We start from the raw sequence: 27,206 nt of genomic DNA, 5'->3' as shown, positions 1-27,206 counted from the left end.
ATTTTTGCTTCGCTTTTGCGTGTGTGCATTTGCACCTAAAAAGGTCTGCGCATGAGCAAAACATTAAAAAGGGGGAAAAATTACATTTCTGCAATGAAAATTGTTCTGTGCATGTGCGGAACCGAAAATCAAGATGGTGATGCTGTAGGAGAAGCGGTTTGGGGTCATAGCCGGCCTGGGTCACTGCCGGTTCCAGCGACCCAGGCCACCAAGTTACTACCGGTTCGGCCGAACTGGTCCAAACCCACCTCTGTCATAAGTCGAAGACTACCTATAGTAAGGTTGTAAGAAAGGAGCTGGATCATAGAGAGGTATAAAAAAACCCCTGCTAATATCTCTTTCCTCAAGGAGCAGAAGATGCTGAGTGCTACTAATGCCACAGAAACATTATATGTATTTGGGGACAAAAGCAGAGGCCTTTGGAAGTCACCATTTCTAATAACTGGGCAATATTAGATCTTTCAAAAATGATTATTAGCGTACCTATTAATACTACCAAACATAAATCATTGTATCAGGTTGTACGAAATGAACACAAATAGATATTTTTAAAATATTACAGCTAATAAAATGTATACAACTAATAATTATATTTATTTTCATTTTAGTGAGCTTTTACTTTCAGGATATATTAGGCCAAAGATTTCATTCCTAAAGAGAATAAGCTATCCTACCGATCTGAATTATTTTATTTTCATGGAAATATCTAATTATAAAAACTGGACAGAAGCCAATGTTACATACAGTACATATAGTTTGCTCACACAGATTTTTTGTTACATTAGAAGAACAATGTGCATGCTGAAAGCTTATATACAAGGACAATCTGAAATAAAGACAGTAATAATTTATAGTGTTATTATATCCACTTTTACCTTTGGTCTATAAAGTAATAAGATATTTTACTAGCCAATACTTCAAGCTTACAATATAAATATTCTACATTGGTAGATAATTTGATTCTACAATGATTAGCATGATAATTTCATAAGGCTGACTTTAAACCAAGTTGACCTAAAATAACCTCACACTGAAAAAGCCAAAAAGTCTCTGGTGTATAATGTAGACAAAATTTAGTTTTTGGGTGTTTTAAACATTGGCAGTGAACCAAGAGTGAGAAGTATATGCTTCAAGTTTCAACACAACTCTAGTTTAAATTCTTTTAATTTTGTTCTATATTTATACAGGATAGTATTATAATGCTAATGGGCATGGCTCATAATTAATAACTTGTTTACATTTTCCAGTTTGTATTGTAAATATTATTACTTTCATTTTGTGGTGAACCAGGAAAAAAGTTGCTATCCTCTTTCTGTTCCAACTTCATCTGTATTTCCCTGCCTCATTAAGCTTAATTCAGAGTGGCTTCTGCATCTTGTCAACAGAATTGGGATTTAACTCCAGTAGCAAATACTATAACCAATATCTCAAGCAACAAAGATACTCTAGAAGGAAACCTTATTTTCGGAATTAAAGGTCCAGTGCAGATATGTTTGTCAAGTTCAATTCCTTTGCCCTTCTCTTGAAGTTCAAAACACATGTTTTCCTTTCAGTTAATTAATTTCATTTGTGCATGTATATTGCAAAACATTATGATTTTAACTACTTCATATTTGAAACATCTCACTTTGATTTAAGATACTATTTCAACTGCAAAACACTTATTTTAATATAGATGCACTTATGAAATGATTGAAATATTACTTTTTGTGTTCAAAACAACTACTTCATACAGATAATGAGATATTTTGTATCAAAAAGGGATCTTTCACATTTCCAGTGGTTCAGATTACATTACGCTTCTGCTTGTGCTTTGATTTTTACTGGGAAATTTTTAGAAGGGTCACACACATGTTGCCCCCATCTCCTCCATTTTCTAAAGCATTTTTAATATATTTTTGATGGGACAAATTTATAGAACTATATGATGAATTACAATGCATTATTAATTTATGCAACTTAGCAAATTCCTTTTAAATGGCATTTTAAATGTAACTTTTTATATTTCCATGCATATGTAAAATGTTTTCTAGGAAGCAATGATAGCCTCTAACTACTTGACATAATTCAGCTGGTCAAATGTTTGCAGTTACCATGTTAGTTACTAAAGTTATTCACATATGAAATGCCTTTTTAACATAGAAATATCATAAATTTAAAATAGCCATTACTTTTTCCCCAATTCTGACCTAACCAATAAGAATAGTAAACTATTACTGCATATCCCTTGCCTAGTTGTAAAGAGCTGCAAAATTATTGATTGTAGAATTTTAGAGATCAGACATAATGAGTAATTGGAGCCATGGAAATAAACCCCAGCAAAAATGAGGCAAACTCTCTAAGACTTAATAATAAAGAGGAAACTTCCACAGTTTATAATCTGCAACAGAAACTTGGCAGAATCTACTGTATATTCTAAACCATAAGCAAAAGCAATTGCAGAAGAAAAAATGTTAGCACAAACTCCTCTTCTTTAAAAAAGAGAATTATGAATATACCTGTAGAATAGGCAGTTTTATAATAAACTTTCAATATCATGAGTATAAAACATGAAAACTTATTTTTGTAGATGTTGTTCTTGAAAATTTGCTCAGCCAATCTGTATTGCTGAACATACATGGAAAACAATTCAGAAGAACTATATTGGGCCTTGTGTAAGTGCAACTCCTCTCTGTATTCATGTAAGAAGCCTGACCCTTTTAAAGACTGCTTTGGAAAATTAATGAACAGCAGAGAAGTGTTGGACTTGAACTATATTATATTATTATTATTTTCCTTATGACTTATCAGGTTAATTAAATGTTATAGAATGTTCCAGAGTTTTTGTTTTTGTGTGTGTATATGTGTATATGTATGTATACATATACATATACATATACATATACATATACATATACATATACATATACATATACATATACATATACATATACATATACATATACATATACATATACATATACATATACATATACATATACATATACATATACATATACATATACATATACATATACATATACATATACATATACATATACATATACATATATATATATATATATATATATATATATATATATATATATACACATATACACATATACACACACACACACTTAAAGTCACAACCCCTGGTATGCTCAAATATGGGAGGAAGATCACACTTCCATTCTCTGTCCTTCGGCTCGTCACAAGAGACCATCCAGACAGAAACCCAATATTTTTTACTGTTGCCTTTTTGTTACAAATGTTATATTTGTGCTGATAAATAAATAAAGGGAGACTAAAAAAAAAAAAATTGGGTTTCTGTCTGGATGGTCTCTTGTGACGAGCCGAAGGACAGAGAATGGAAGTGTGATCTTCCTCCCATATTTGAGCATACCAGGGGTTGTGACTTTAAATATATACCTTTCACCCTGGCCTGGCTAATAAGGAGTCGAGCTCTGTAGCTCAGTAGTTAACACATCTGCCTAAGAGGCAATAGAGCACAGGTTCGATTCCCAGCAAGGGTATGGCTAGCTGATGAGAGCTAAATAGCTTGAAATAGATCTATACTAGTCTCCCTTTATTTATTTATCAGCACAAATATAACATACATACACACACACACACACACACACACACACACACACACACATATCTGTACCTTATAGATATCTGGACAGATGCTAGGAGAGGGTTGGACAATGCTAATATAATGATTATAGGAAAAAGTTCTACAAGACTTAAGGTACTACTCCTTTTTAAAAAGTCATTTTGATTTGGTGTCTGGATCTTTTTTCAGCATCAAAGTATATAAAATATGATGTGCTATACTTTATTGATTAATCAACTGTCCATATAAAATATGAACATCAGCCACAATAAAATGAGGCAAGATAAGGTGCAGTGAAATGGGATAAAATAGCTTCAGTGAGATAAAATACAGTTCATTTAGTGACTGTTCAAAGTTTCAACATCACGGAAAAAAGTGTTTTTTCATACCTACAGTACAACCACTGCAGCATTGCCATCATTACATGATCAAGATTCGCCTGGCAACTGACTCATACTTGTGACGGTTGCAGTGTCCTGAGATCCCGTGATCAACTTTTGTGACCTTTTGACAAGCAAAATCTATGGAGAAGCCACTTAACAACTGTATTACTAACTTAACAGCTGCAGTATTCACTTAACAACCATGGCAAGAAAGATTGCAAAGTGGAAGACAACTCAATTAACAATTGTCTCACTCAGCAAAATAAATGTTGGGCTCACTTGTGATCATAAATTGAGAACTACCTATAGAATAAAATCTAGTAGCTAAGATAAAGATAAAAGAGATAAAATAGTATCAGGAAAAAATGGAAGAATACAACATTACTGAATTACTTTACAAATTACTTCTTACAAGCTTGATAAAGAGTATCAAGCTCATAAGAAGAATGTTTTCAATAAAAATAACCATGTAAAGCAAATAGTCTTGAAGCAACAAACACACTTTAGGAGCTACCTAAACGAGTTTGATTTAAAATGTTATGTTATTCACAAAAACTGATATGTTTGCTAAGATTTTTATATGGCAGATTTTTTTAATGATAGCAGAGAGGACATATGATTCCTCCCCCAACAAAGAAAATTGTGTTCTGCCAAAACACATTGGTGTTCCATGTTTGCAGCGGGATTAAAGTTACAATAGAGCCAATTTGTTTTCAACAAATCAACAGCGTTATGAGGAAATCACCAAAGAATGGGAAAGACACATGAGCTGTAACAATCTTTGCCTGGCCTGCCACATCTTGTGCAAAGTCTTCTGTATAACCTGCCACACTAGCTTGACGAATTTATATGTTATACACAATTCTGAATCTCAAGTTACATCATGCCTGTTGGAAATTTATAACAAAACTATCTGGCATGGATACAATCATGGAGTGTATATTAAAGGTTACGTTAAATGGGGACGAACGGACAATGATGGATTAATAGTTCAGCCAGAACTTTCAATCCTGCAGTTTCATTTTATCTGCAAGCACCACATAAGGATTGCTTAAGCTTTCTTCATTTTGAAACTTTATCTGTTATTTTGTTATTTATTATTTAATAAGAATATATTTTCTACTTATCAATTAGCATAATTCATTCATACCTGTCTATGACTTGGTAACAGCTGTACATAGTAAATATATTATCATATTGAACATATCCTATATTTACTTCTTAGTAAACATCCTATATTTTATCCTTCATTTACTTTGAAGTCCACTTTCTAGTATGATAATTCCAATATGATCATAAATATTGACAAATATAAAACCAATGAACACATCACCTCTTTCTCTTTTACCATCTACACATTGTATGACATGTTTCATTATGGAGTAGTGACACTATAGATACCATGTTTTCCTGAAAATAAGGCAGGTCTTATTTTGTTTTGATCCCTGAAATAAACACTTGGCCCTATTTTTGTGGAGGTCTTATTATTTTTGAGGTGCAGGAGGTGACGAGTGTGGTCATCTCATGGCTGCTGCTATGTTGCAATATTTTCAGGGAGGGCTTATTTTTCATGGAGAGCTTATTTTAGCGCATGTATTCAAAGGCCCAATTGGGCTTATTATCCGGGGAGGTCTTATTTTTGGAAAAACAGGGTATATACATATATACATATATACGTATATATACATATACACACACACACACATACATATAGATATGTCTATGGAGAGTCTCAGTCATACAGGTCATGGTTTTCACAAGATGTTCTTTTCAAGAGGCAACTGGACTTTCTGGTTTTTCTTTGAAGACTCCTTGCAAGAATGGAAGACTCCATTCTCCACCATCCAATCAGAGCTAAAGAGGCTTCTTGGATGAGAAGTGAAACATCTTCAAAGAAAAACCAGAAAGTCCAGTTGCCTCTTGAAAAAAGCACCTTTGGGATATACATACAGTACATGCACAGAGTTCACGCATACATGCATATACATAGTGAAAAGCAGACAAACCATGTCACTATTTATATATATTTGGTCTCTTTGAATCAGTACGACTCCTGGCAACTGCCTGGAATAATCCCTAAAGTCTTCTTGGCAAGGATTTTCAAAAGTGGTTTGCCACTGCTTGCTCCCTAGGGCTGAATGTGTCTGGCCCAACATCACCCAGCTGTTTTGTGCCCAGTGTGAATCTCATAGTCTTCCAGATTCAAGCCTGATGCTTTAACCAGTACACCAAATTGGTTCTCAAGCATCAGTTCTCTATCAGATATTTGAAAAGGAGCAAGATTAGAAAATACAAGAAACTATAAACTCAAGAAGAATGATGTATCAAAGCTATGAAATTCTGCTGTTTTTTCTGTTATATTGCTTACCTGCATGTTTGGTGATGAAATCTTTCTCCTTTCAAGAAGCATTTGTTTGGTGATTCTACACATTCACAAATACATTTTGTAGGATTTAATGGCTGGTGTTTAGGGCATATTCTTTTACACACACATTGGCACTTTTCTTCATCAAACTCTTTGTTGAGTCCACAAGAGCTAGGAAGCAGTTTATTTTTACATGCACACTGACATGATGTTCTGTCTAGTTCTTTGTGAATTCCACAGCTAGAAGGTGTCACTCCTCCTTTACAGACACACTGACAGGTTTCTTCATCAAGTTCCTTGTTAGACCCGCAGATATCATGGTATCCTTCAGCAGTATCTAAGCATTTGAAATAAGAAAAATATGCTTCAGGCATTGCAAAAGAGTAGAACACATATCTGTTAATTTTTGTAGCTAGTGGAAATTATTCATTTCTCCGATTCATTTTTTTATCATTGCACTTATAACTACACAATATGAAGTGAACAAATATGAACACATTGTTCCATAAAAATGAACTATAAAACTATAAAAATATATTGTGGGCATTTCTTTTTCTGTTCTATAAATTAAACTAAATAACTGACAGTAATCTTTTATCACATATTTCTTACCAGTATCTGGTGGATAGGAGGAGAAACTGAAGTCATGTTGTGCCAGGCATCTGCATAAGTGATTATTCCAAATATGACTTTTTGGACAGGTTTTATTTGTTATTTGACACCTAAGGGCAAATCATAATGTCAATACATATCAAAGAAAATTTAAGACAAGTGATAGTACACATGTAATATAGGTGTTTCAGAAAATAAATAACATCTTATATCCAGGTAGAGAGGGGGGAAAGTGAACAGAGACCGATTAGATCGCACAGGTTAGGTCTCCTCCGGATTCCATCTGCCAGCCAATGCCGGCTGGCGACTCCCCGGGGGAGAGCCTTCTCTGTTGCAGCTCCAGCCCTCTGGAATGACCTCCCCGTGGAGATCCGGACCCTTACTACCCTCCCGGCCTTCTGCAAAGCCACCAAGTCCTGGCTGCTCCAGCAAGCTGGGGGGCTTGTGAAACATCCAGCCCCACAGAAATTGTGAATGTTGCGTCTTTTTTAAAAATGTTGTCTTTGTCTATTTATCCCCCCTTCCCTTGTCTGTTGTGAGCTGCCCGGAGTCCTTCGGGAGTGGGCGGCATACAAGACAAATAAAATGAAATGAAATGAACAGGAAGTCTTTGCACAGCAGGAGGTGGTGAAGGCCTTACTACCCAGAGCCCTAAAGCATTATTTGAAGATCAGAAGAATCCTGAGGCTAATCAACCAGTGGAATAGTTTGTCTTCAGAAGTTGTGGGTGCCCCATCGCTGGAGGCTTTTAAGAAGAGACTAAATAGCCATTTGTCTGAAATGGTGTAGGGTCACCTGCTCGAGCAGGGGGTTGGACTAGAAGACTTGCAAGCTCCCTTCCAACTATTATTCTATTTCTGCTTGACTGTTATTAAGTCAACACAATACAATTAAAAATACAATTGGTCTGGCAAGATCCTTGTAAATAGGCATTGCAACAATAAAGTAACTTTGATCAATTAATGATGCAGGCCTGGTTCCTTGTGCCTGACAGTACATTCTGTTGAAACTATTTTCAAAGCTAGAACAAAGCTTTAGTAATAATGTACTAGATCATGACCCCAAATTTATTTTAAGGATAAACATATACATCTTGGTTTTGATCTTCAGAACACAATAGTAAAATTCATATTTTATTTAAAAATAGTTTTTTTTTAACAATATAGAAAGAAATATGCAATTTCTTACTGTGCTTGTATCACTGGCAAGGAACGTCGAATAATTGAATGAACTTGTCTGTAGACATCTAGTTTGGACATGCATCGGCAGGAAGTATGATTGGCAAAACTGATTGTTACAGGTTTGGGACCATGAGACAGGGGCACAGTTATTTCAAACAACTACAAAGAGCATAAAAAGAAAAAAAAGTGAAAGTCAAAACTATGCTAGTTATGCTTTATTTTCTTCCTTTTTCCTTCACAGAGCGTTTTCATCAGTTAAAATGCTCAAAGCTAAATGGCTTCATCACTTAAAGTCTTTTCCCCTCCACAAAATTTATACTTCTTTCTTTTAACAGTTAACTCAATACATTGTGAGTGAAAGGTATATTTTCCATGAGAGAGTTAACACAAGACTTTATGAGTACAGGTTTTGAAAATGGGCAGAGAAACAGCGCCGTACATTTATGTACTTATTCAAACTACTTATAAAGTTCTCCTAAACAGTTTATAACAAATAGGCATAGTCTTTTCAAGGCATCCCCCCTAAAGGCAACCCCCTAAAAATGTTTCAAATAAATAGTAGGTACATGATGAATAATTAATGTACTTAGTACTAAAATTTTTATTTTTATTCATGCAACAAGAACCTAAAATGATCACTATTTTGAAATCAATCAATCAATCAGGTAGAGTTTATCAGATATGCTTTTACCTTGAAAAATTGTTAGTATATTCAAAAAGATGTAAAGTAATATGAATGTAAGTTTTATTCCTTTATGCAATTTGGGCTTAAGAAGATTACCTGACTGGACAAAATACCTCACATATACATTTAAATAATTTTGGGGAGCAAGAAGAATACACACTGCACTAAAAGAGATAAGAAGAGCTCCCACCCAAATACTAAAATGAGAGCTAAGCTACCCAAACCTTTTTTTGACATGATGGACGATTTTGAATTGAGAGATATTTGGCGAGAAAGAAACGCAGAGGAATATCATTTCACTTTCTTTTCTGATAGACATCAATCCCTTTCAAGGATTGATTTTATACTAATCACTAATGATTTGCTTTCTAGGGTGAAGAAGACAAAGATTGCAGCTAGGGTCCTTAAGAATACACACTGCACATGAAACACTGTTTGCTCCATAGATAACTATACTACTGATAAAATTGGTAATAAAAAATAAGGTGTATTGCATATTATAAGCTAATTTTCTTAGACTTGGTCTCTAATTGACACATGGTGAAATGTATCTCTATTGAAAGTTCATTTATGTTGTAAAGCAACACTTCTAGGAGCTTGTACCAGTTAACACAGTTCCTTTCTAATACATCAGCCAAAGGATTTCTTATCTATGACTTAGAAACTATGTATGCTACAACTGTTCCTTTTTCTTAACACAGCTGTCAGGAAGAGGAGAAGGAAAACCTTTCCTTAGTTTCTTTTATAAAATAAAAGGAACCTAAATACTAAATAAATGGTGTGGTGGTTAAGGCCCTGGTCTAGAAATCAAGAGACCATGAGTTCTAGTCTCTCCTTTGGCATGAAAGCCGTCTGCGTGACTTTGGGCCAATCACTCTCTCTCTCTCAGGCCAACAGGGTTCCTGTTATGGAGAAAATAAGCTGAAGGAGGAGCATTAGGTACGTCCACTGCATTCAGTTACGGTACTTATGAAGAAATGTAGGCTAAAAATCCAATAAATAAATGAATATGACAAGTGAGCAGGGGTTATGCCAGACAATGTCCCTATGGGAAAAAAGGAAAGCACATGAAAAAAGACATTGGAATGCTGGAACTATCTGATGAGATGCAGCAAATAGAAAACAAGTTTCGAGTTTAATAAAATTTGTATGCCGCCCACTCCCATTGGGACTCTGGGCGGCTCACAGCAAGACAAAAAAACATTTAAAATTTAAGAATAAAAAATACAATTAAAAGTCCACATCATCCATTCATCTAAGCATGGCTGGATATCAATCAACAGCCCCAGGCCTGCTGGAACAGCCAGGTCTTGACGGCTTTAGGGAAGGCCGGGAGAGTGGTAAGGGTCCGGATCTCTACAGGTAGATCGTTCCACAGGGCCGGCGCAGCAACAGAGAAGGCCCTCCCCCGGGGGGCCACCAGCCGGCATTGTCCAGTTGACGGCACCCGGAGGAGGCCCAACCTGTGTGATCTTGTTGGTCATTGGGAGGTAAGTGGCAGGAGGCGGTCTCTCAGGTAGCCAGGTCCTAAACCATGTAGGGTTTTTATACAATATACAATGAGCAAAAACTTTATTATTTCAATGCTACATACAATTTTTGTTTGTGTAATGCCTGACAGATGAATATGTAAAATTACTACTGTATACTGGAAAGTTTTGTGCTGAAAAACATCTTCTTTCAGATAGCTTATTCAAACATGTAAACTATCAATTGTTAAAGTATGCTAAGTGTTGTGGCCCAGCAGGAGTCGTTGGAGCTGCCACCAGACTCCGACAGCGAGGGGCCCTATGAGTCAGCTCTGGAGGATGTGGAAGACCCTGGACAGGGTTCCAACTCCGAGCAGGGCACAGAGAGACTGGTTGGCCACCAGGTGGCTCCTGAGCCTTGGACCAGTGGGGAGGAGACAAGGGAGAGTGATCCAGAAATCAGCAGTGAGTTGTTCCTGGATGCACGCCATCGAAGAGCTACTCGGCGTCAAGAACAATTATGCAATTACAGGAGGTAATTGCGCTCAGCTGGTGGTCATTAGGCTCCTCTCCAGACTATAAAAAAGACTGCTTGTGACACGCCCCTCTTACAGAAGTCAACGCATTGACTAAAGAGAACGTAACTAACTTGACAGGCTGGATTGCTGCCAAGGTTTGTCTGAATTGCTGCCAAGGTTTGTCGGACTTGCTGCCAAGGTCCTTATCTGTTTGTTTGCTTGGCTTTCAGCCACCGAGCTTCTGGTCTTGTTATTAAAGGACATTCTAATTAAGCTTGTCTCGGATTTCGTTACTGGACGGAGGAGGGGGTCAGAACAGTAAGCCTTTAAATTCCAACAAAACCTACCAAACTGGGCTATTCATATATACATACAGTATATTACACTGAATAACTTATGTGCATGGTGTGGTGACAGAGAGAGTGTGTGTGTGTGTTTGGGGGGGGAGGGCAGAATGTTTTCAGGATAATGGGCTTAGTAGTCAGTAGTCTGAAAATAAGTTATTTCGATACACTGTTTGTGACTCCCAAATCAGGGAAATTGTTTATGATCTTAGTAAAGAATATTGAGCTATGAAAATTACCCATCAAAGGCCTGATTAAATAATGCTGTCTTCATGAGAAATCAGCAACCAGTATGTAGGACATAATTTCAGAAGGAGGGTGTTTTAAGGCATTGACTAATCTTAAATCCCATCAAATTATTACACCTTTAAGTGATGGGTGGCATATGAGTTAGTGCCATTAAAAATTGTAGGAAGGTTACATGTTTGATATGTCATAAAATATGAACAATGTTTTAAAAACTTAAAAGGTACTCTTTCCTGATATACTACACTATATTAAACCTACCTGCCTTGCCTAAATTATTCTCCAAATCATGTTATAGTTTGCTGATAAATAAATGTTCTGATAAATCATTTCTAATTATGTGTTTCTTTGGAATGAGTACTTTATATATGCCTTCCTGTCTTCTTCCATGTGTACCACAATGAAAATCTGCTAATTTGTTATTGCGTCCTCATGAAGTAGTGATCAGTATATTTAAAGAAATTCTGAGGTTTCTAGAAACAAAAAAATATATTAGAAAAGAGGGGGAAAGCCTTCTGAAAAAGATGCTATGATTCTACAAGTCTGATTCTATGTAGTTTCTGGAAATCACAGAAGCTACTGAAAAAAGACTAAACCAATCAAAATATGCAGAAACAATTGAATTAGAAGTACAGGAAAGGAGGCATGAAAGTCATTATTGATATATGCCTTGGCATCTCAAATACTGGCTGCAGACAATATTACACCCCAGGTAAATTAACAGGTGGTGCTGTGAATTGTTTCCATAACTGAGGCAGCAACAGAAGGAAATTGTTGTATATAATTCACTGTATCAGGATTAAATTAGGGATAATATAAAGGGAAAAGCTATTTCTATGCATGTGAACAATATTCTTAATATATATTTTTGAAGTACACTCTTTCTTAAGAGTCCTTACATCTTCTTAAAGATCTTGGAAGCAAAAGAACATTAGTACTGTTATCACTAATTAGATATTTTTGTTTGTGTGTTGTTTTAAAAAAGATGTTGAATCAATCCTAGGATTTAAATAGCAGAAACAATCAGTCACTGATAAGGTTTAGGCTCACAGAATGAGTTCATAAGCTGCACGAGACTCTAGAGCCACAGGATGTCCATTCTATTCCTTTATATGCTGTACTTAATCATTATATTTTTCCATTTCCATCATTTATGCAGTTGATTATTGTCTATTGCTCTGTTAACACAGATAAACTTTGTTACCATTTTATTTTAAAATATTGCATTTACTTTAATTTTATGCAAGAAACATTAGAGGTCTAAATATTATGCAGTCAAAACAACTTACCGTTTTGCTGACGTAGCTTGCACTGATATTCATACACTGCAGGCCTTCACTATTGCAGCAACCTCCACATCTGTAGACGGACACACATGGAGGTTTAAAGAAGATGTTTGTTGTTGCTCCAGATTCTTTTCCCACATCTACACATACTTCACGTGGCATGCATTGAGTTTTTCTCCACTCATTATCAATACCTGCCAAGTTAGAAGCTTACAGTTTATATGATAGTTCCTTTTAATAATTTGAATCAGACTCATAATCAATCTTTGATTATAAAATAATTCATGGTGAAATCCAGACTTAGTCCTATTTAGTTAGATGTGTTTCAGAGAGTGGAACAAGTTAAGCAAGATACCAGTGACAATATCTGCAGGATTCAGTCTGGGTTTCATCTAATTATTTATAGACATAGAATTAAAAATGCTTATAACAATTCCTAAAATTATTTTATCCAAAGAATATTCTTCCCTTCTTATCGGAATCTTATGAATATTTCAGTGAATGGTTTGTATCACACAAATCCCTCATAAGTAGGAAAAATATTCTTTAAGTAAAATTAGCATGGAATGATGTAAGAAAGACAAAACATTGAGATAGGGTGCCTTATGCATCAGTTTATTATAGATCCTGAAATGGTTGTGATGCCAGAGCTGCAGGATTCTAGACTGTTGCCTCAAAGATAAGAACTATTTAGGTTTAGGTTTATTGGACTTATATGCCGCCCTTCTCCCAAAGGACTCAGGGCGGCGTACAACATAAAAACACATATTACAAAAGTTAAAAGAAAGATTAAATAAAATATCCAAAAACCCCAATAGACATTTACAATGAGATTTAGAAATTAAATTAAAATAAACAATTAAAATTAATAATTTATTTTATTCAGGCCAGGCCGGCTTGCTGGAAAAGCCAACTTTTTAGGGCGCGCCGGAAGGACCGGAGGTTGGGAATTATGCGAAGCTCCGGGGGCAGTTCATTCCAAAGGGAAGGCACTCCCACAGAGAAGGCTCTCCCCCTGGGGGTTGCCAGCAAACACTGCCTGGCCGACGGCACCCTGAGGAGGCCAACTCTGTGGGTTCGTACTGGATGGTGGGAGGCTACCGGTGGCAGTAGGTGGTCTTGCAAGTACCCTGGGCCTAAGCCATGGAGCACTTTAAAGATCATAATTAACACCTTGAATTGTACCCGGAAAACAACCGACAACCAGTGCAGGCTGCCTAAAAGGGGTGTAACATGGGAGCACCTAGGTAGCTCCACGACAACCCGCACAGCCACATTCTGGACCAGCTGAAGCCTCTGGATGCTCTTCAAGGGCAGCCCCATGTAGAGACCGTTACAGTAGTCTAGGCGAGAAAGGACGAGGGTGTGGGTGACTGTGCACAGGGCATCCCGATCCAGGAAGGGTCGCAACTGGCATACCAGGTAAACCTGGTAAAAGGCCCCCCCTGGTCATGGCTGTCAGGTGCTCTTCTAAACTAAGCCACGTATCCAAGAGGACTCCCAGATTGCGGGTCCTCTCTGAGGGGGCTAAAATTTCTCCCCCTATCATCAAAGATGGTACAAAATGCAAAAAATCAGGATGACAGGAACCACAGCCACTCAGTCTTGAAGGGATTGAGCTTGAGCCTGTTCATCCCCATCCAGATCCGTACAGCCTCCAGGCATCAGAACATCACGTAGAGGGCATCGTTTTGGTGGTTTGGGGTAGAGATGAAAAGCTTGGGTATCATCAGCGTATTGATGATACTGTACCCCAAAACCACAGATAATCTCACCCAGTGGTTTCATGTATATGTTGAACAGGAAAGGTGAGAGAACTGGCCCCTGGTAAGATGCCTTGAGGTCGATCTCTGCCCTCCAGTCAACACAAACTGCGATCGATTCAACAGGTAGAAGCAGAACCACCACAAAATGGTGCCCTCCCTCCCAACCCCCTGAGTCGTCGCAGTAGGTCAATGGTATCAAAAGCTGCCAAGAGGTCTAATAGGACCAGGACAGAGGAACAACCTCTGTCACGGGCCCGCCAGAGATCATCAACCAATGTGACCAATGCCGTCTCTGTGCTGTACCTGGGCCTGAAACGGATCCAGATAGGCAGCTTCGTCCAGGTACTGGGGAAGCTGACGTGCTACCACGCTCTCAACAACCTTTGCTACAAAGCGAAGGTTGGAGACCGGACAATAGTTGGCTAAAGATGCTGGGTCCAGGGAAGGCTTCTTAAGGAGGGGCCTCAACACCGCCTCCTTCAAGGCAGTGGGAAAGAACCTCTCTCTCAGTGAAGCATTGGTAATCACCTGGAGCCAGCCTCGTGTCACCTCCCGGGAAGCTGAAAGTAACCAAGAGGGACACGGGTGCAGCACACAAGTGGCAGCACTGAGTCTCCCCATAATCCTGTCTATGCCCTTGGGAGTCACAGGGTCAAACTCATCCCAGATAGTTTCCACAAGATTCATCCACGTCGACTCGCCCGAATCTACCCAGAGTCCAAGCCTGTCTGAATCTGAACGATTTTTTCCTGCAGATACAGAACAAATTCATCAGCCCTACCCTGCAAGAGGTCTTCCCCAGTTCCTTGATTAAGTAAGGAGCAGGTCACCCTAAACAGGGCGGCTGGGCAGTTATCTACAAACGCAATAAGAGCGGAAAAATGTGGCCATTTTGCCACTTTTATTGTAGATTGTAGATTTATTTATTTATAGGCCGCCCTTTTCCCTGAGGGGACTCAGGGCGGCTTACAATCAGAAAGGAAGGGGAGTGTAGGACAATACGAAAAAAAGAAATGTGCACGAAGTAAATTAAACAATAAAACTCAACATTCACTCAGCATTCGGGAGGGGCGAAAATAAGATTATCCCCAGGCCTGATGGGTTAGCCAGTTCTTGAGGGCTGTGCGGAAGGCCTGGACGGTGGTGAGGGTACGAATCTCCACGGGGAGATTGTTCCATAGTGTTGGAGCCGCAACAGAGAAGGCTCTCCTCCGAGTAGTCGCCAGTCGGCACTGACTGGCGGATGGAATACGGAGGAGGCCAACTCTATGCGATCTGATGGGACGCAGGGAGGTAATTGGCAGAAGGCGGTCTCTCAAATAGCCAGATCCACTACCATGGAGCGCTTTATAGGTGGTGAGTAGGACCTTGAAGTGCACCCGGAGATCAACAGGTAGCCAGTGCAGCTCACGGAGGATCGGTGTTATGTGGGCGAACCGTGGTGCACCCACGATCACTTGCGCGGCCGCATTCTGGACTAGCTGAAGTCTTCGGATGCTCTTCAAGGGCAGCCCCATGTAGAGCACATTACAGTATTCCAGCCTAGAGATCACAAGGGCTCGAGTGACTGTTGTGAGGGCCTCCCGATTCAGGTAGGGCCGCAACTGGCGCACCAGGCGAACCTGGGCAAATGCCCCCCTGGTCACAGCTGAGAGATGGTGGTCAAAAGTTAGCTGTGAATCCAGGAGGACTCCCAAGTTGCGGGCCCTTTCTGAGGGGTTTAAATTTTGTCCCCCCAGCCTGAGTGATGGTATGCTGGTCAAATTTTTGGGAGGGAAACACAACAGCCACTCGGTCTTGTCTGGGTTGAGTATCAGCTTGTTTGCTCTCATCCAGTCTTTAACGGCTTCCAGTCCCCGGTTCATCACGTCCACCGCTTCATTGAGTTGGCACGGGGCGGACAGATACAACTGAGTATCGTCCGCATATTGGTGATATTTTATCCCGTGCCTTGCCCAGCGGTTTCATGTAAATGTTAAATAGTAGGGGGGATAGGACCGACCCCTGCGGCACCCCATAGGTTAGGGGCCTCAGGGACGATCTCTGCCCCCCCACTAACACCGACTGCGACCTGTCCGAGAGATAGGAGGAGAACCACTGCAAGACAGTGCCGCCCACCCCTATCTCCCGCAGTCGTCGCAGAAGGATACCATGGTCGATGGTATCGAAAGCCGCTGAGAGGTCCAGGAGAACTAGGATGGAAGCATGGCCTCCATCCCTAGCTCTCCAGAGATCATCAGTCAATGCGACCAAAGCGGTTTCTGTGCTGTAACCGGGTCTGAAGCCAGACTGGAAGGGGTCAAGATAGTTAGCTTCCTCCAAGGTACGCTGAAGCTGGAGAGCCACCACCTTCTCAACAACCTTCCCTACAAAGGGGAGGTTGGAGACTGGACGATAGTTATTAAGAACAGCTGGATCCAGAGACGGCTTCTTCAGGAGGGGTCTTACCACCGCTGTCTTAAGCGCGGTGGGAAAGTACCCCTCCTGAAGAGAAGCGGTAACAACCGCCTGGATCCAGCCTCGTGTCACCTCACTGCTGTTGGCAACCAGCCAGGAGAGACACGGGTCCAGTATGCAGGTGGAGGCACTCACAGCTCGCATAGCCTTGTCCACATCCCCAGAGGCAACTTCCTGAAACTCAACCCAGAGATGGTTTGCCAAGTTTTCTCCTTGTGTCTCGGCTGGATCTACTGGGGTGGAGTCCAGGTCCGCTCGAAACTGGGCAACTTTGTCCGCCAAGAACTGGACATACTCCTCAGCCTTACCCTGTAAGGAGTCCCCCGTCTCCCTCCTATTTAGGAGGGAGCGGGTTATCCTAAACAGGGCGGCTGGGCGGGACTCGGCGGACGCTACCAAGGAGGCAATGTATGTTCTTTTTGTTGTTCTTAAGGTCCGAATATACTCCTTGGTGCATGCTGTTAAAAGTGCCCGTTTCGACTCAGACCTATCGGACCTCCACGAGTGCTCTAGGCGTCTCCTCCGGCGCTTTACCTCCCGGAGCTCCTCAGTGAACCAAGGAGGCCTCCGGGGGCCGCTGACCCGGAGGGGCCGTAGCGGCGCAATCCGGTCTAGAGACTCCGAAGCTGCTGAGTGCCAGGCAGCGACGAGGGTCTCCACCGAACTGTGGGCGAGGGTATCAGGAATAACCCCAAGCTCCGTCTGGAACCTAACAGGATCCATCAGTCGCTTGGGGCGGAACCAGCTGGTCGGTTCCTCCTCCCTACGGTGGGGGTTTGGCCTCCGGAAGTCTAGCCTCAGTAGGTAGTGGTTATCGCCATTAAGTAGGATTTAATATGAATTCTTACTAGTGTTCGGTTGGATTCAGACTGGCTGGCCCTCCAATCACTCTCTAGGCATCTCTCTAGGTGTCTTTTCCAGTATTTCATGTCCCGGAGCTCCTCAGTAATCCAGGGAGCTACCCGGGATTGTCACTGGGTCAGAGGCCGCAAATGCACAACACGGTCCAAGGCACCAGTGGCCACCCTATCCCAGGCTTCCGCTAGGGCTTCAGTCGAACTGTGAGCAAGTGATTCAGGAAAAGTCCCAAGCTCCATCAGGAACTTTTCAGGGTCCATCAGGTGCCTGGGGCGGAACCATCTAATCGGTTCCGCCTCCCTGTGGCGAGGGGTGGCAGTATGGAAGTTAAGCCTAAGGAGGAAATGATCCGACCATGACAAGGGTTGGATAGAAATATCCCCTAAATCTAGATCATTCATCCACTGTCCAAAGACGAAAATCAGGTCGAGCGTGTGTCCCCCATTATGAGTGGGGTCTTAACTGAGTTAGCTCCATTTGAGTAAATTAAATAAGGCTTAACAGATATATACCTGGGAAAACTGAAAATCTAAAAGTAGGTATGACAGAATGTTATGCATTTATTGGAGCTTAGCAGTGAGAATTCACAAATTATTCTGAAATAGTCAACTAAATGTTTCATCGTGTAACATATTTCTTTTATTATTCAACTGCTCCTTAATAGAGCTGTAAAATTGTTGAACTTATGATTTCAAATGGGAAAATAAAAGTTGTTTACCTGAAACTTTCTAGAATTCAAACCAAAATTGGTTTTTGTGCCGTTAATTTAAAGAGATATAATTTTCTTTTGCAAGGACAGTATGTACAGTGGGGCAAAAAAGTATTTAGTCAGCCACCAATTGTGCAAGTTCTCCCACTTAAAAAGATGAGAGAGGCCTGTAATTGACATCATAGGTAGACCTCAACTATGAGAGACAAAATGAGAAAACAAATCCAGACAATCACATCGTCTGATTTGGAAAGAATTTTTTTGCAAATTATGGTGGAAAATAAGTATTTGGTCACCTACAAACAAGCAAGATTTCTGGCTCTCACAGACCTGTAACTTCTTCTTTAAGAGGCTCCTCTGTCCTCCACTCATTACCTGTATTAATGGCACCTGTTTGAACTTGCTAGCAGTATAAAAGACACCTGTCCACAACCTCAAACAGTCACACTCCAAACTCCACTATGGTGAAGACCAAAGAGCTGTCGAAGGACACCAGAAACAAAATTGTAGACCTGCACCAGGCTGGGAAGACTGAATCTGCAATAGGCAAGCAGCTTGGTGTGAAGAAATCAACTGTGGGAGCAATAATTAGAAAATGGAAGACATACAAGACCACTGATAATCTCCCTCGATCTGGGGCTCCATGCAAGATTTCACCCCACGGGGTCAAAAGATCACAAGAACGGTGAGCAAAAATCCCAGAACCACACGGGGGAACCTAGTGAATGACATGCAGAGAGGTGGGATCAACGTAACAAAGGCTACCATCAGTAACACACTACGCTGCCAGGGACTCATATCCTGCAGTGCCAGACGTGTCCCCCTGCTTAAGCCAGTACATGTCCGGGCCCGTCTGAAGTTTGCTAGAGAGCATTTGGATGATCCAGAAGAGTATTGGGAGAATGTCATATGGTCACATGAAACCAAAGTAGAACTGTTTGGTAGAAACACAACTTGTCGTGTTTGGAGGAGAAAATGCTGAGTTGTATCCAAAGAACATCATACCTACTGTGAAGCACGGGGGTGGCAACATCATGCTTTGGGGCTGTTTCTTTGCAAAGGGACCAGGACGACTGATCCATGTGAATGGGGCCATGTATCGTGAGATTTTGAATGCAAACCTCTTTCCATCCGCAAGGGCATTGAAAATGAAACATGGCTGGGTCTTTCAGCATGACAATGATCCCAAACACACCGCCCAGGCAACGAAGAAGTGGCTTCGTAAGAAGCATTTCAAGGTCCTGCAGTGGCCTAGCCAGTCTCCAGATCTCAACCCCATAGAAAACCTTTGGAGGCAGTTTAAAGTCCGTGTTGCCCAGCGACAGCCCCAAAACATCACTGCTCTAGAGGAGATCTGCATGGAGGAATGGGCCAATATACCAGCAACAGTGTGCGCCAACTTTGTGATAGACAACGTTTGACCTCTGTCATTGCCAACGAAGGATATATAACAAAGTATTGAGATGAACTTTTGATATTGACCAAATACTTATTTTCCACCATAATTTGCAAAAAAATTCTTTCCAAATCAGACAATGTGATTGTCTGGATTTGTTTTCTCATTTTGTCTCTCATAGTTGAGGTCTACCTATGATGTCAATTACAGGCCACTCTCATCTTTTTAAGTGGGAGAACTTGCACAATTGGTGGCTGACTAAATACTTTTTTGCCCCATTGTATATTTCCTAGCTACCTATCTAGCACCGAACCAGTAGTAATGCTAACAGCAACCCACCCCTGATATACATGTTAGATTCTCAATTTTCTTTATGAAAAACTGAAACTTCTTTTATTTTTTTAATTAAACATTTTTTAAAAGTCCTGAAGAAATGAAGTTAAGACAGTGGATTGCATATGAGGAACTTCAGAAGGATTAGCAAACATCTTACAAATTTACCAACACTGAATTTGGATTAGTCTAGGAATTGCTGATTAGCCAGTAGATTATCATCTTAATCATAATCATCTTTTTTCATTCAAAAGTAACATTTACTGTTTGGACTTATTTCCTATTTCAGACTTCATCCATAGATGCTAAGGATTTTAAAATAATGTAGTTTAGAAATAGTTCATGCAACCTATTTTAGATGTTTTTTATGAACAGCTGAGAAAATGGGGAAATGATATTTCCACCCTAGAAAAAATCTTAGTGATTCTAATTTCTGTGATTTCTGAAATTTCCAGAAGAAAGCACATAGATAGCATCAGTGATTACTATGAGTCTGCTTTTTGAACACATTTTTAAAGTGCAAATATATTATGTAATAAAAATGCAAATATATTATCTATTTGGAATAAAGAAGTAAAAGGTAAGTACCTGAGAAGTCACATTCTTGTCTAAAACTGAATATCAGAAGCACAAATCCTAAATTCATTAATGTAGAATTTTCCAAATAATATTTTCCATGGTGTCAACCAGATCTAAATAAGAAGGTACATCCTGTTTCTCAAGGCAAGTATGAAGGAAGCCAAGTTGGAAAATGACCATATCTCCTTGGCTTGAGCTCTAGAAAGTTTCCAAATACTGTGCAAATGTACTTTGCACAGATTAAAAATAGGAAAAAAGAAAAAAAAGACTAACCCAAACCAATCAGGTTAACAAAAACAGCAACAGAATGAAAGTACTTACAGTTGTGCTTATTTTCAAAAAACATTTTTTTCTTGTCATTTTTTGTAAGCCTAAAACTAGTCTAGCCCCAAATCAGGGATATCCAGTTACCATAAACTTGGTATGCAATTCCTAATTTGTTCCTTTTTTGATAACTTCATTAGAAACTGGAGCTGTTAAATCTCTTATTAAAGGATAAATTGCTTGTTGACACTGGTCTAAATTCTTCTCCTTTCTCATGACTATACAATCTGTCAATTGTGTACCAAAGGAACTGGCATACTCCTCTTTTTAGTTCTTAATGCCATCGCTCTTAGCTCCGTACTATCTTTTTGGTATTTACCTACTTCGATTATTCTTGATTATTCGATTATTAGTCTATTGACAGTCCAAACCAGTAGACATTCATGACATACATATTTATATTTTATATTTTAGCATACTTCATCATAGTAAATTATGTTAAAAACTATTAACATTTAAGTCATTAAGGCAGATTTGTTATTTTCAGCATGTTATCTTGTGTGTGTGTGTTTGTGTGTGTGTGTATAAATTTAAAATGTATTGAAAGAACGAATGCATTTTAATATACAGATTTTAAAAACTTTGTAGATATTACATGACTTACTTTTTAAGATCTCTGTATTATAATGTGCTGCAGCAAATTTTATTGGATTTGAATCCCCAGTTCTTCCATCAAAGTTGGCTTGTTCTCTGTGTGGCCAACCCCCTTTCCTCAGCTGGCATTTAAACATTTTCCAATATTCTGGATAAAGTACGGTCATGAGTTCATCCACACTTGATACTGACCGCAACTGCTCTTCCAACTCTTTATTTGCATAATTCTGGTAAGAAAATTAAGAAAAAACCAACTTAATGACTTGCTTTTTAGGATAATATTGATATAGTAATCAAATTAATGGCTAAATTTATATAAAATAATGTCATTCCTTTTAAGGTTACCTCTTCAATGAAGAAAAACATTTATGTAATTAGTAATATGAATTAACTTCCCTTTAATATATGAACATAGAACACAAATTAGTTTTAGACAAAAATAATAATAGTTTCCTGTATATCTCAGGCTGAAATGGTCTTTCATTTCAAAGTAAAATTATAGAGAGTTTTGCTCTGATTTTGAAGATTTCTTTGTGTTATGTGTATGAAATTCCAAACTATGTTATTTCAGTGGAAGGAATAACACTCACTGCAATAAAATGCATGTAGCTTTTATGCTATTTAGGGTTTTTTTAAATTTGTTAAGTGAATTTTTCCCATTGACTTTGTTTGTCAGAAGATTGCAAATGATGGTCACATGACCCCAAGACATTGCAAGTGTCCTAAATATAGTCAGTTGCCAAGAATCTGAATTTTGATCATGTGCTCTAGCAAGATTGGTAAGGAAGAAACAAGGGATCAGTTGGTAAGAAAAGGAAAAGAGTCACTCACTATACTTTGCCTTTCAATAAGCTAAAGATATATTATTAAATTATTGTACATATTCATTGCTGTAATAAAATGTAATAATTATGTATTATTATATGAATATGTTGAACAGAGATTGGCCAAGTCAGCAGAAAAAGTCAAATGGGAAATTATCTGGAATGGCTGCATGGGCACAAGAAAGCAAAGTCTGACATCCTCCCTCTCCCCCTGAATCCTGTTGAACCTTATCTAGTCTAACCCAATCTGAGAACATTCCTGTATCCTAGGCTTGAATAATAAAATTGCTAATTGAACTTTTAGTTTCCATCCTTCTGAGGTCAATAAAATGGGGACCCAATTTGTTGGGGGCAATATGCTGACTCCGTAAGCTGCTTAGAGAGGGCTGTAAAGCACTATGAAGCAGTATATAAGTTTAAGTGCTATTGCTATTAATGTGTGAGTCTGTTGTTCACTCTAGACAGCATAAGACATAACTGACATAATTATATTTTTGAAAAAGAATGCTGGCTGGAACTAAACTGATCAGTAGCAATCTACATTACAATTTCAATTATACAATAGTTATCATAATGTTCCATGAAATGTTATTTCAATGTAAGCTTTTTAGAAAATATAATTTTGAGGGTAGAATCATATAGTTTCATTAAATAGAAAATACAGGTTACTTTTTAACATTTGGAAGTAATTGACAGTATAAATATGAAGCCAGATGCTGATGCCAAGTACAGACAAATATTCAAAGTGGCAACAGAAATAAAAAAAACTAGTAAATAAATCATAAAACAAGTTAGTCAATAAAACAACACAGCTATATAAGTTTACAACATTGCATATTTCAGTCAAAGCAACCTGTACTGCTCAGGATAGTTTTTTATTTTGTATAATTATGTATCTGAAATGTTAATATCTGCAGATGTAAGCAATGATGGCAAGCATATTAAGGCAAACGTGGACTAGAAAGCTGAACTTATGTGCCTTACACAAACTAGGCAATAGCAGGCAGAAAGCCAATTGCCTTGATAATTATATACTTCTATATACTTGCATAACATGGATTTCTGAACAACTATGAGTTGACATTTTTGCATTGATCTCATATGTTGTAAAATCTTTTGGCCAAAAAAGTTACTAAATGCAAGAGTAATCCCTCACACAAATAAAACTAAATATAGCTAAAGTGGGTGACAGGCAGAGCCTGTGCAAAACAATCATTTTATTTTTCTGTGAACATTTCAAAGATAGCAAGACTCATAACTGTCAATGTTAGAGGTTTAAAGAGAAACAACACAGAATTGAGTTTTCAAATTGAGATTAATAGATTATTGCCAATAACATAAAGATAATAAACATTAGAACAAACATAGGCAAGGATTTAAACTTTTGTCTTTTGTTTCAAAGATGGGCGTGCAAAACTATTTCCCAACAGTCACTTGTTTAATCACAGGAACAGATTCAAGTATACTGGTAGCAATATCTAAATCCTAACCCTGCCTGTCCATCCGTCCATCCGTTTATCCGTCCATCTGTCCGTCCATCCATCCATCCATCCATCTCTTTATCTTCAATTATAGCTAATTTAATCCAACAAAAAAGTTATTTTCTTGAGTGTTTGATCATGCAGTTCAGAATACTAATTTAGAACTCTTTCTGACAAAATTGTTATTCTTATTAATAAACTTGTATCTACCCTTGTACTTAGCAGTTTATTTTTCTCATAAGAAATCAGTATTTATTTGATGGGGAAATACCACTAGCAACTATTTCTGTAGCACTTCTGCAAAGTTGACAGTCAACCTCTACTTGAATTAGAATGCTCCATAATAGACAATTGTTGTCTGAACACTATATCCTTATGAAGCAATTTGACATCCCATAGACCCTAAATTACAAAGATTTTTTTAATTTTGAAGTTGGAGTTTTGAAAAAGTTATATAACATAATTTTATTAAATGAACAAATTCATATTTCAGATCAAACACACTTTTTTTAACTTTCTAGGTTTCTTCAAGAATGGCCATACTTGAGATCCTTAGTATTCTGATCAATGATATTGAGTCAGAAACTAAATGATTATTGGAATAACGATGTTTACTATTATTCAGAAAGCAAACTATCTTATTGAAACTATTGTTTGTTCTTTCAATCTGCCATTTTTTCAGAGATATGGGTGTTTGGTGATCCTGGCCAATATATTTTTTCTATCACCTTTGAAATTGTAGTAGAACTCCCAAAACATAATTCAAAATGTTCTACAAATTGCATAGCAGAAATTGAGTTGAGCCTGGAGCAGGTATTAAATATGGCTCATGTCCAAAGTCTAAAGTGCTTTTTGTTTTCTTTACCCATTTTAGAATCAAAATACAACACAAGAACAAATGGAGATAAAGAATCCATTGAGTCAAACGCAATTTCTGGGATTTTAGGAACCTGCACCAACTGCTTCCAGGATTTTTAAAAAAATCTCAGAATTCTTTAGTTTTGGCTACTGTATTGTTATTAATCTCTAAAAAACTACTATCCAAATACAAAACAAGCCCTGTTGTTAGCTGTTATAAACTGTGTTTAATTATATTTAGCCCAGATAATAAAATACATTAGAAAAACACCAGTTGGTCTAGATAGCATGTGATATGTATAACAGGAAACATAGTTATGATTGAAATGCAAAGTGTACATTAGGCAATCTACATGGCTGCTCTATATCTACAAATTGCTGCACAGCCAATCATGTTCCATGTTCCTAGAAAACATGGGGGGGGGGGAGCAGATTGATGGAGAACTATCAAATTCTTGGATTTCACAACTTTGTTTAAACTGTTCATGGTAGGCCTGATAGCAGACTTTTCTACCAATCTGGTGAAACTTGTATTACTCCTCAATCTGCGATGAAGGAACAGCCAGATGGCAATTATACTCATTGAGAAAAATGCAATTGTACACAATTATAAAAAATGTACAGTGACCACAAATCAGGAGTTTCATAATCTGAGAATCACGTTTGTGAATTGATTTTCAGTTATGTGCTAGACATTCAAGACTAGAATGATCAAGCTTTGATCAACCAATATTGAGAAGGACTTTCTGGTGAAATAACAAAATTAGTAAATTAGTAAAACAGGACATATAAGAATCTAGAAGAATTGCTGCAGTATTTCATCTTAATTGACGGCTGACTGGAAAATTGAGGCATGGAGGAAATCACAACGGGAGAAAGTTTTTCAGCCTTTTGTCACATTCACTTCTTCCCTTTCCTTTGCCTCCTCATAGAACTCTTGCAAATTGTCAGGCCTCCCAGAAAAGGCAGACAGGAAACACAATAAAATGAACTAATTCTATTTTACGGCACGGGTACATTAAGAGAACTTGCAAGCCTGAAAGTACAAACTTTCTCCTCACATACACACTTTTAATTGCTAGCTCCATTAGGCAAGTTCTTCTGAAGTTTCTTTTTCAGACTATTAAGACAATGGGGGTCCTGACTTTCTTGTTTGATTGTTTCCTAAGAAGCATCTCTTACTTTCATTCCCAAGTTCATCCATGCATTCTGTTGCATAAATAGACATGGCAAAAAAATTCTTGTCTGGAGTAGAAAAATGACAAAGTTAGGAACTTTGGTTTATGTTTTTACTGTGGAATTCTTGGATACCTAGCTTTACTTATTCTTACTGAGCACGATTGGTTTTCTCCCCATCCCAGCTGTTATCAAGGAAATAGAATGTTTTCAGTCCTATCCATAAGATATTTTAATAACAGAAGTTATTAAACCACAGTGTACAGGTACAGATCATAAGAATTTAGGGCATCTATAAAAAGTGCCCAGTCTGACTCAACTGTCAGATCCCTAAAAGTGATACTGCCATTCAATTGGAAGGAGGGGAGCCTCGGAGTTAAATCATTAGCTACATCTGAAACAACTGAGTTTTACAACTTTACAACTGGTTTCCTGTCACCGGGAGACTGAAGGTCCCAACATCTCTGGAGGGATGTTGATGGTAGCAATGTGGAATATATAATTTTGATGTCTAACTAGAGATAGCTGTGGGAACATGTGCTTTATTGACTCCCAGGGCAGAAGAGTTAAGGAAGTATCTTCACACTTGTGTATTGGTCAGAATCTGCATTCAGACAAAGGGGAGTGAAGAAGAAATGCTTACATTTATAGTGGCGCATGGCATGGAATAGCTGCTAGTTCTGGGCCTTGCATGCGTGAAAAAAGGGAAGCCCAAAATTAATTTGAAGCAAGGCACCATAAGAATGCAGATGCACGTGACTTTGGCTGAGAATCCAGACAGAGAAACTGAGGGGGCAGAGCACCTAGAAACAGCAATGCCTGCTTACGCTATGCCAACTCAGGGCATATCCAAAGAATGTAAGGACTTGGCTGAGGTTTTTAGTGAAAAAGCATCTGATGAGCTTTCACCTCACGGCTCTGCTGACTGTGCAATAGAAGTCCTACCCGGAGCCAAACTCCCTAAACCCAGTATGTATAGCATGTCTCCAAGGGAGCTGGAAGAACTGAAGGCATCCATTGAAAAAAACCTAGCAAGGGGTTTCATTGAACAAGCCTGACCAAAAGTTGCAGCCCCAGTGCTGTTTAGAGAGAAAAAAGATGACTCCAAATGCTTATGTGTTGATTTTAGAAATTTAAATTCAATCAGTATGGCAAATGTATATT

The 27,206-nt window shown here is 38.6% G+C and overlaps 1 protein-coding gene across 1 annotated transcript in view; it reads right to left on the bottom strand.

The window, feature by feature from the left end:
* The window catches only part of VEGFC (vascular endothelial growth factor C), a 62,286-nt gene that overhangs the window by 3,678 nt on the left and 31,402 nt on the right, over positions 1-27,206 (bottom strand). The window contains exons 2-6 of the mRNA XM_087724564.1: positions 21,714-21,930; positions 12,691-12,881; positions 8,147-8,298; positions 6,959-7,068; positions 6,350-6,683 (exon numbers count right to left, since the gene is read on the bottom strand). Coding sequence (XP_087580690.1) covers positions 6,350-6,683; positions 6,959-7,068; positions 8,147-8,298; positions 12,691-12,881; positions 21,714-21,930 — 1,004 coding nt within the window. The remainder of the gene's footprint in view (positions 1-6,349; positions 6,684-6,958; positions 7,069-8,146; positions 8,299-12,690; positions 12,882-21,713; positions 21,931-27,206) is intronic.

Source organism: Thamnophis sirtalis, unplaced genomic scaffold, assembly GCF_051295495.1.
Source record: "Thamnophis sirtalis isolate CommonGarterSnake01/CBP01778 unplaced genomic scaffold, rThaSir2_p1.2 scaffold_10, whole genome shotgun sequence".
Lineage (NCBI taxonomy): Eukaryota > Metazoa > Chordata > Lepidosauria > Squamata > Natricidae > Thamnophis > Thamnophis sirtalis.
Note: the sequence above shows the minus strand (reverse complement) of the source record. Positions and strands in the feature narration are given on the sequence as shown.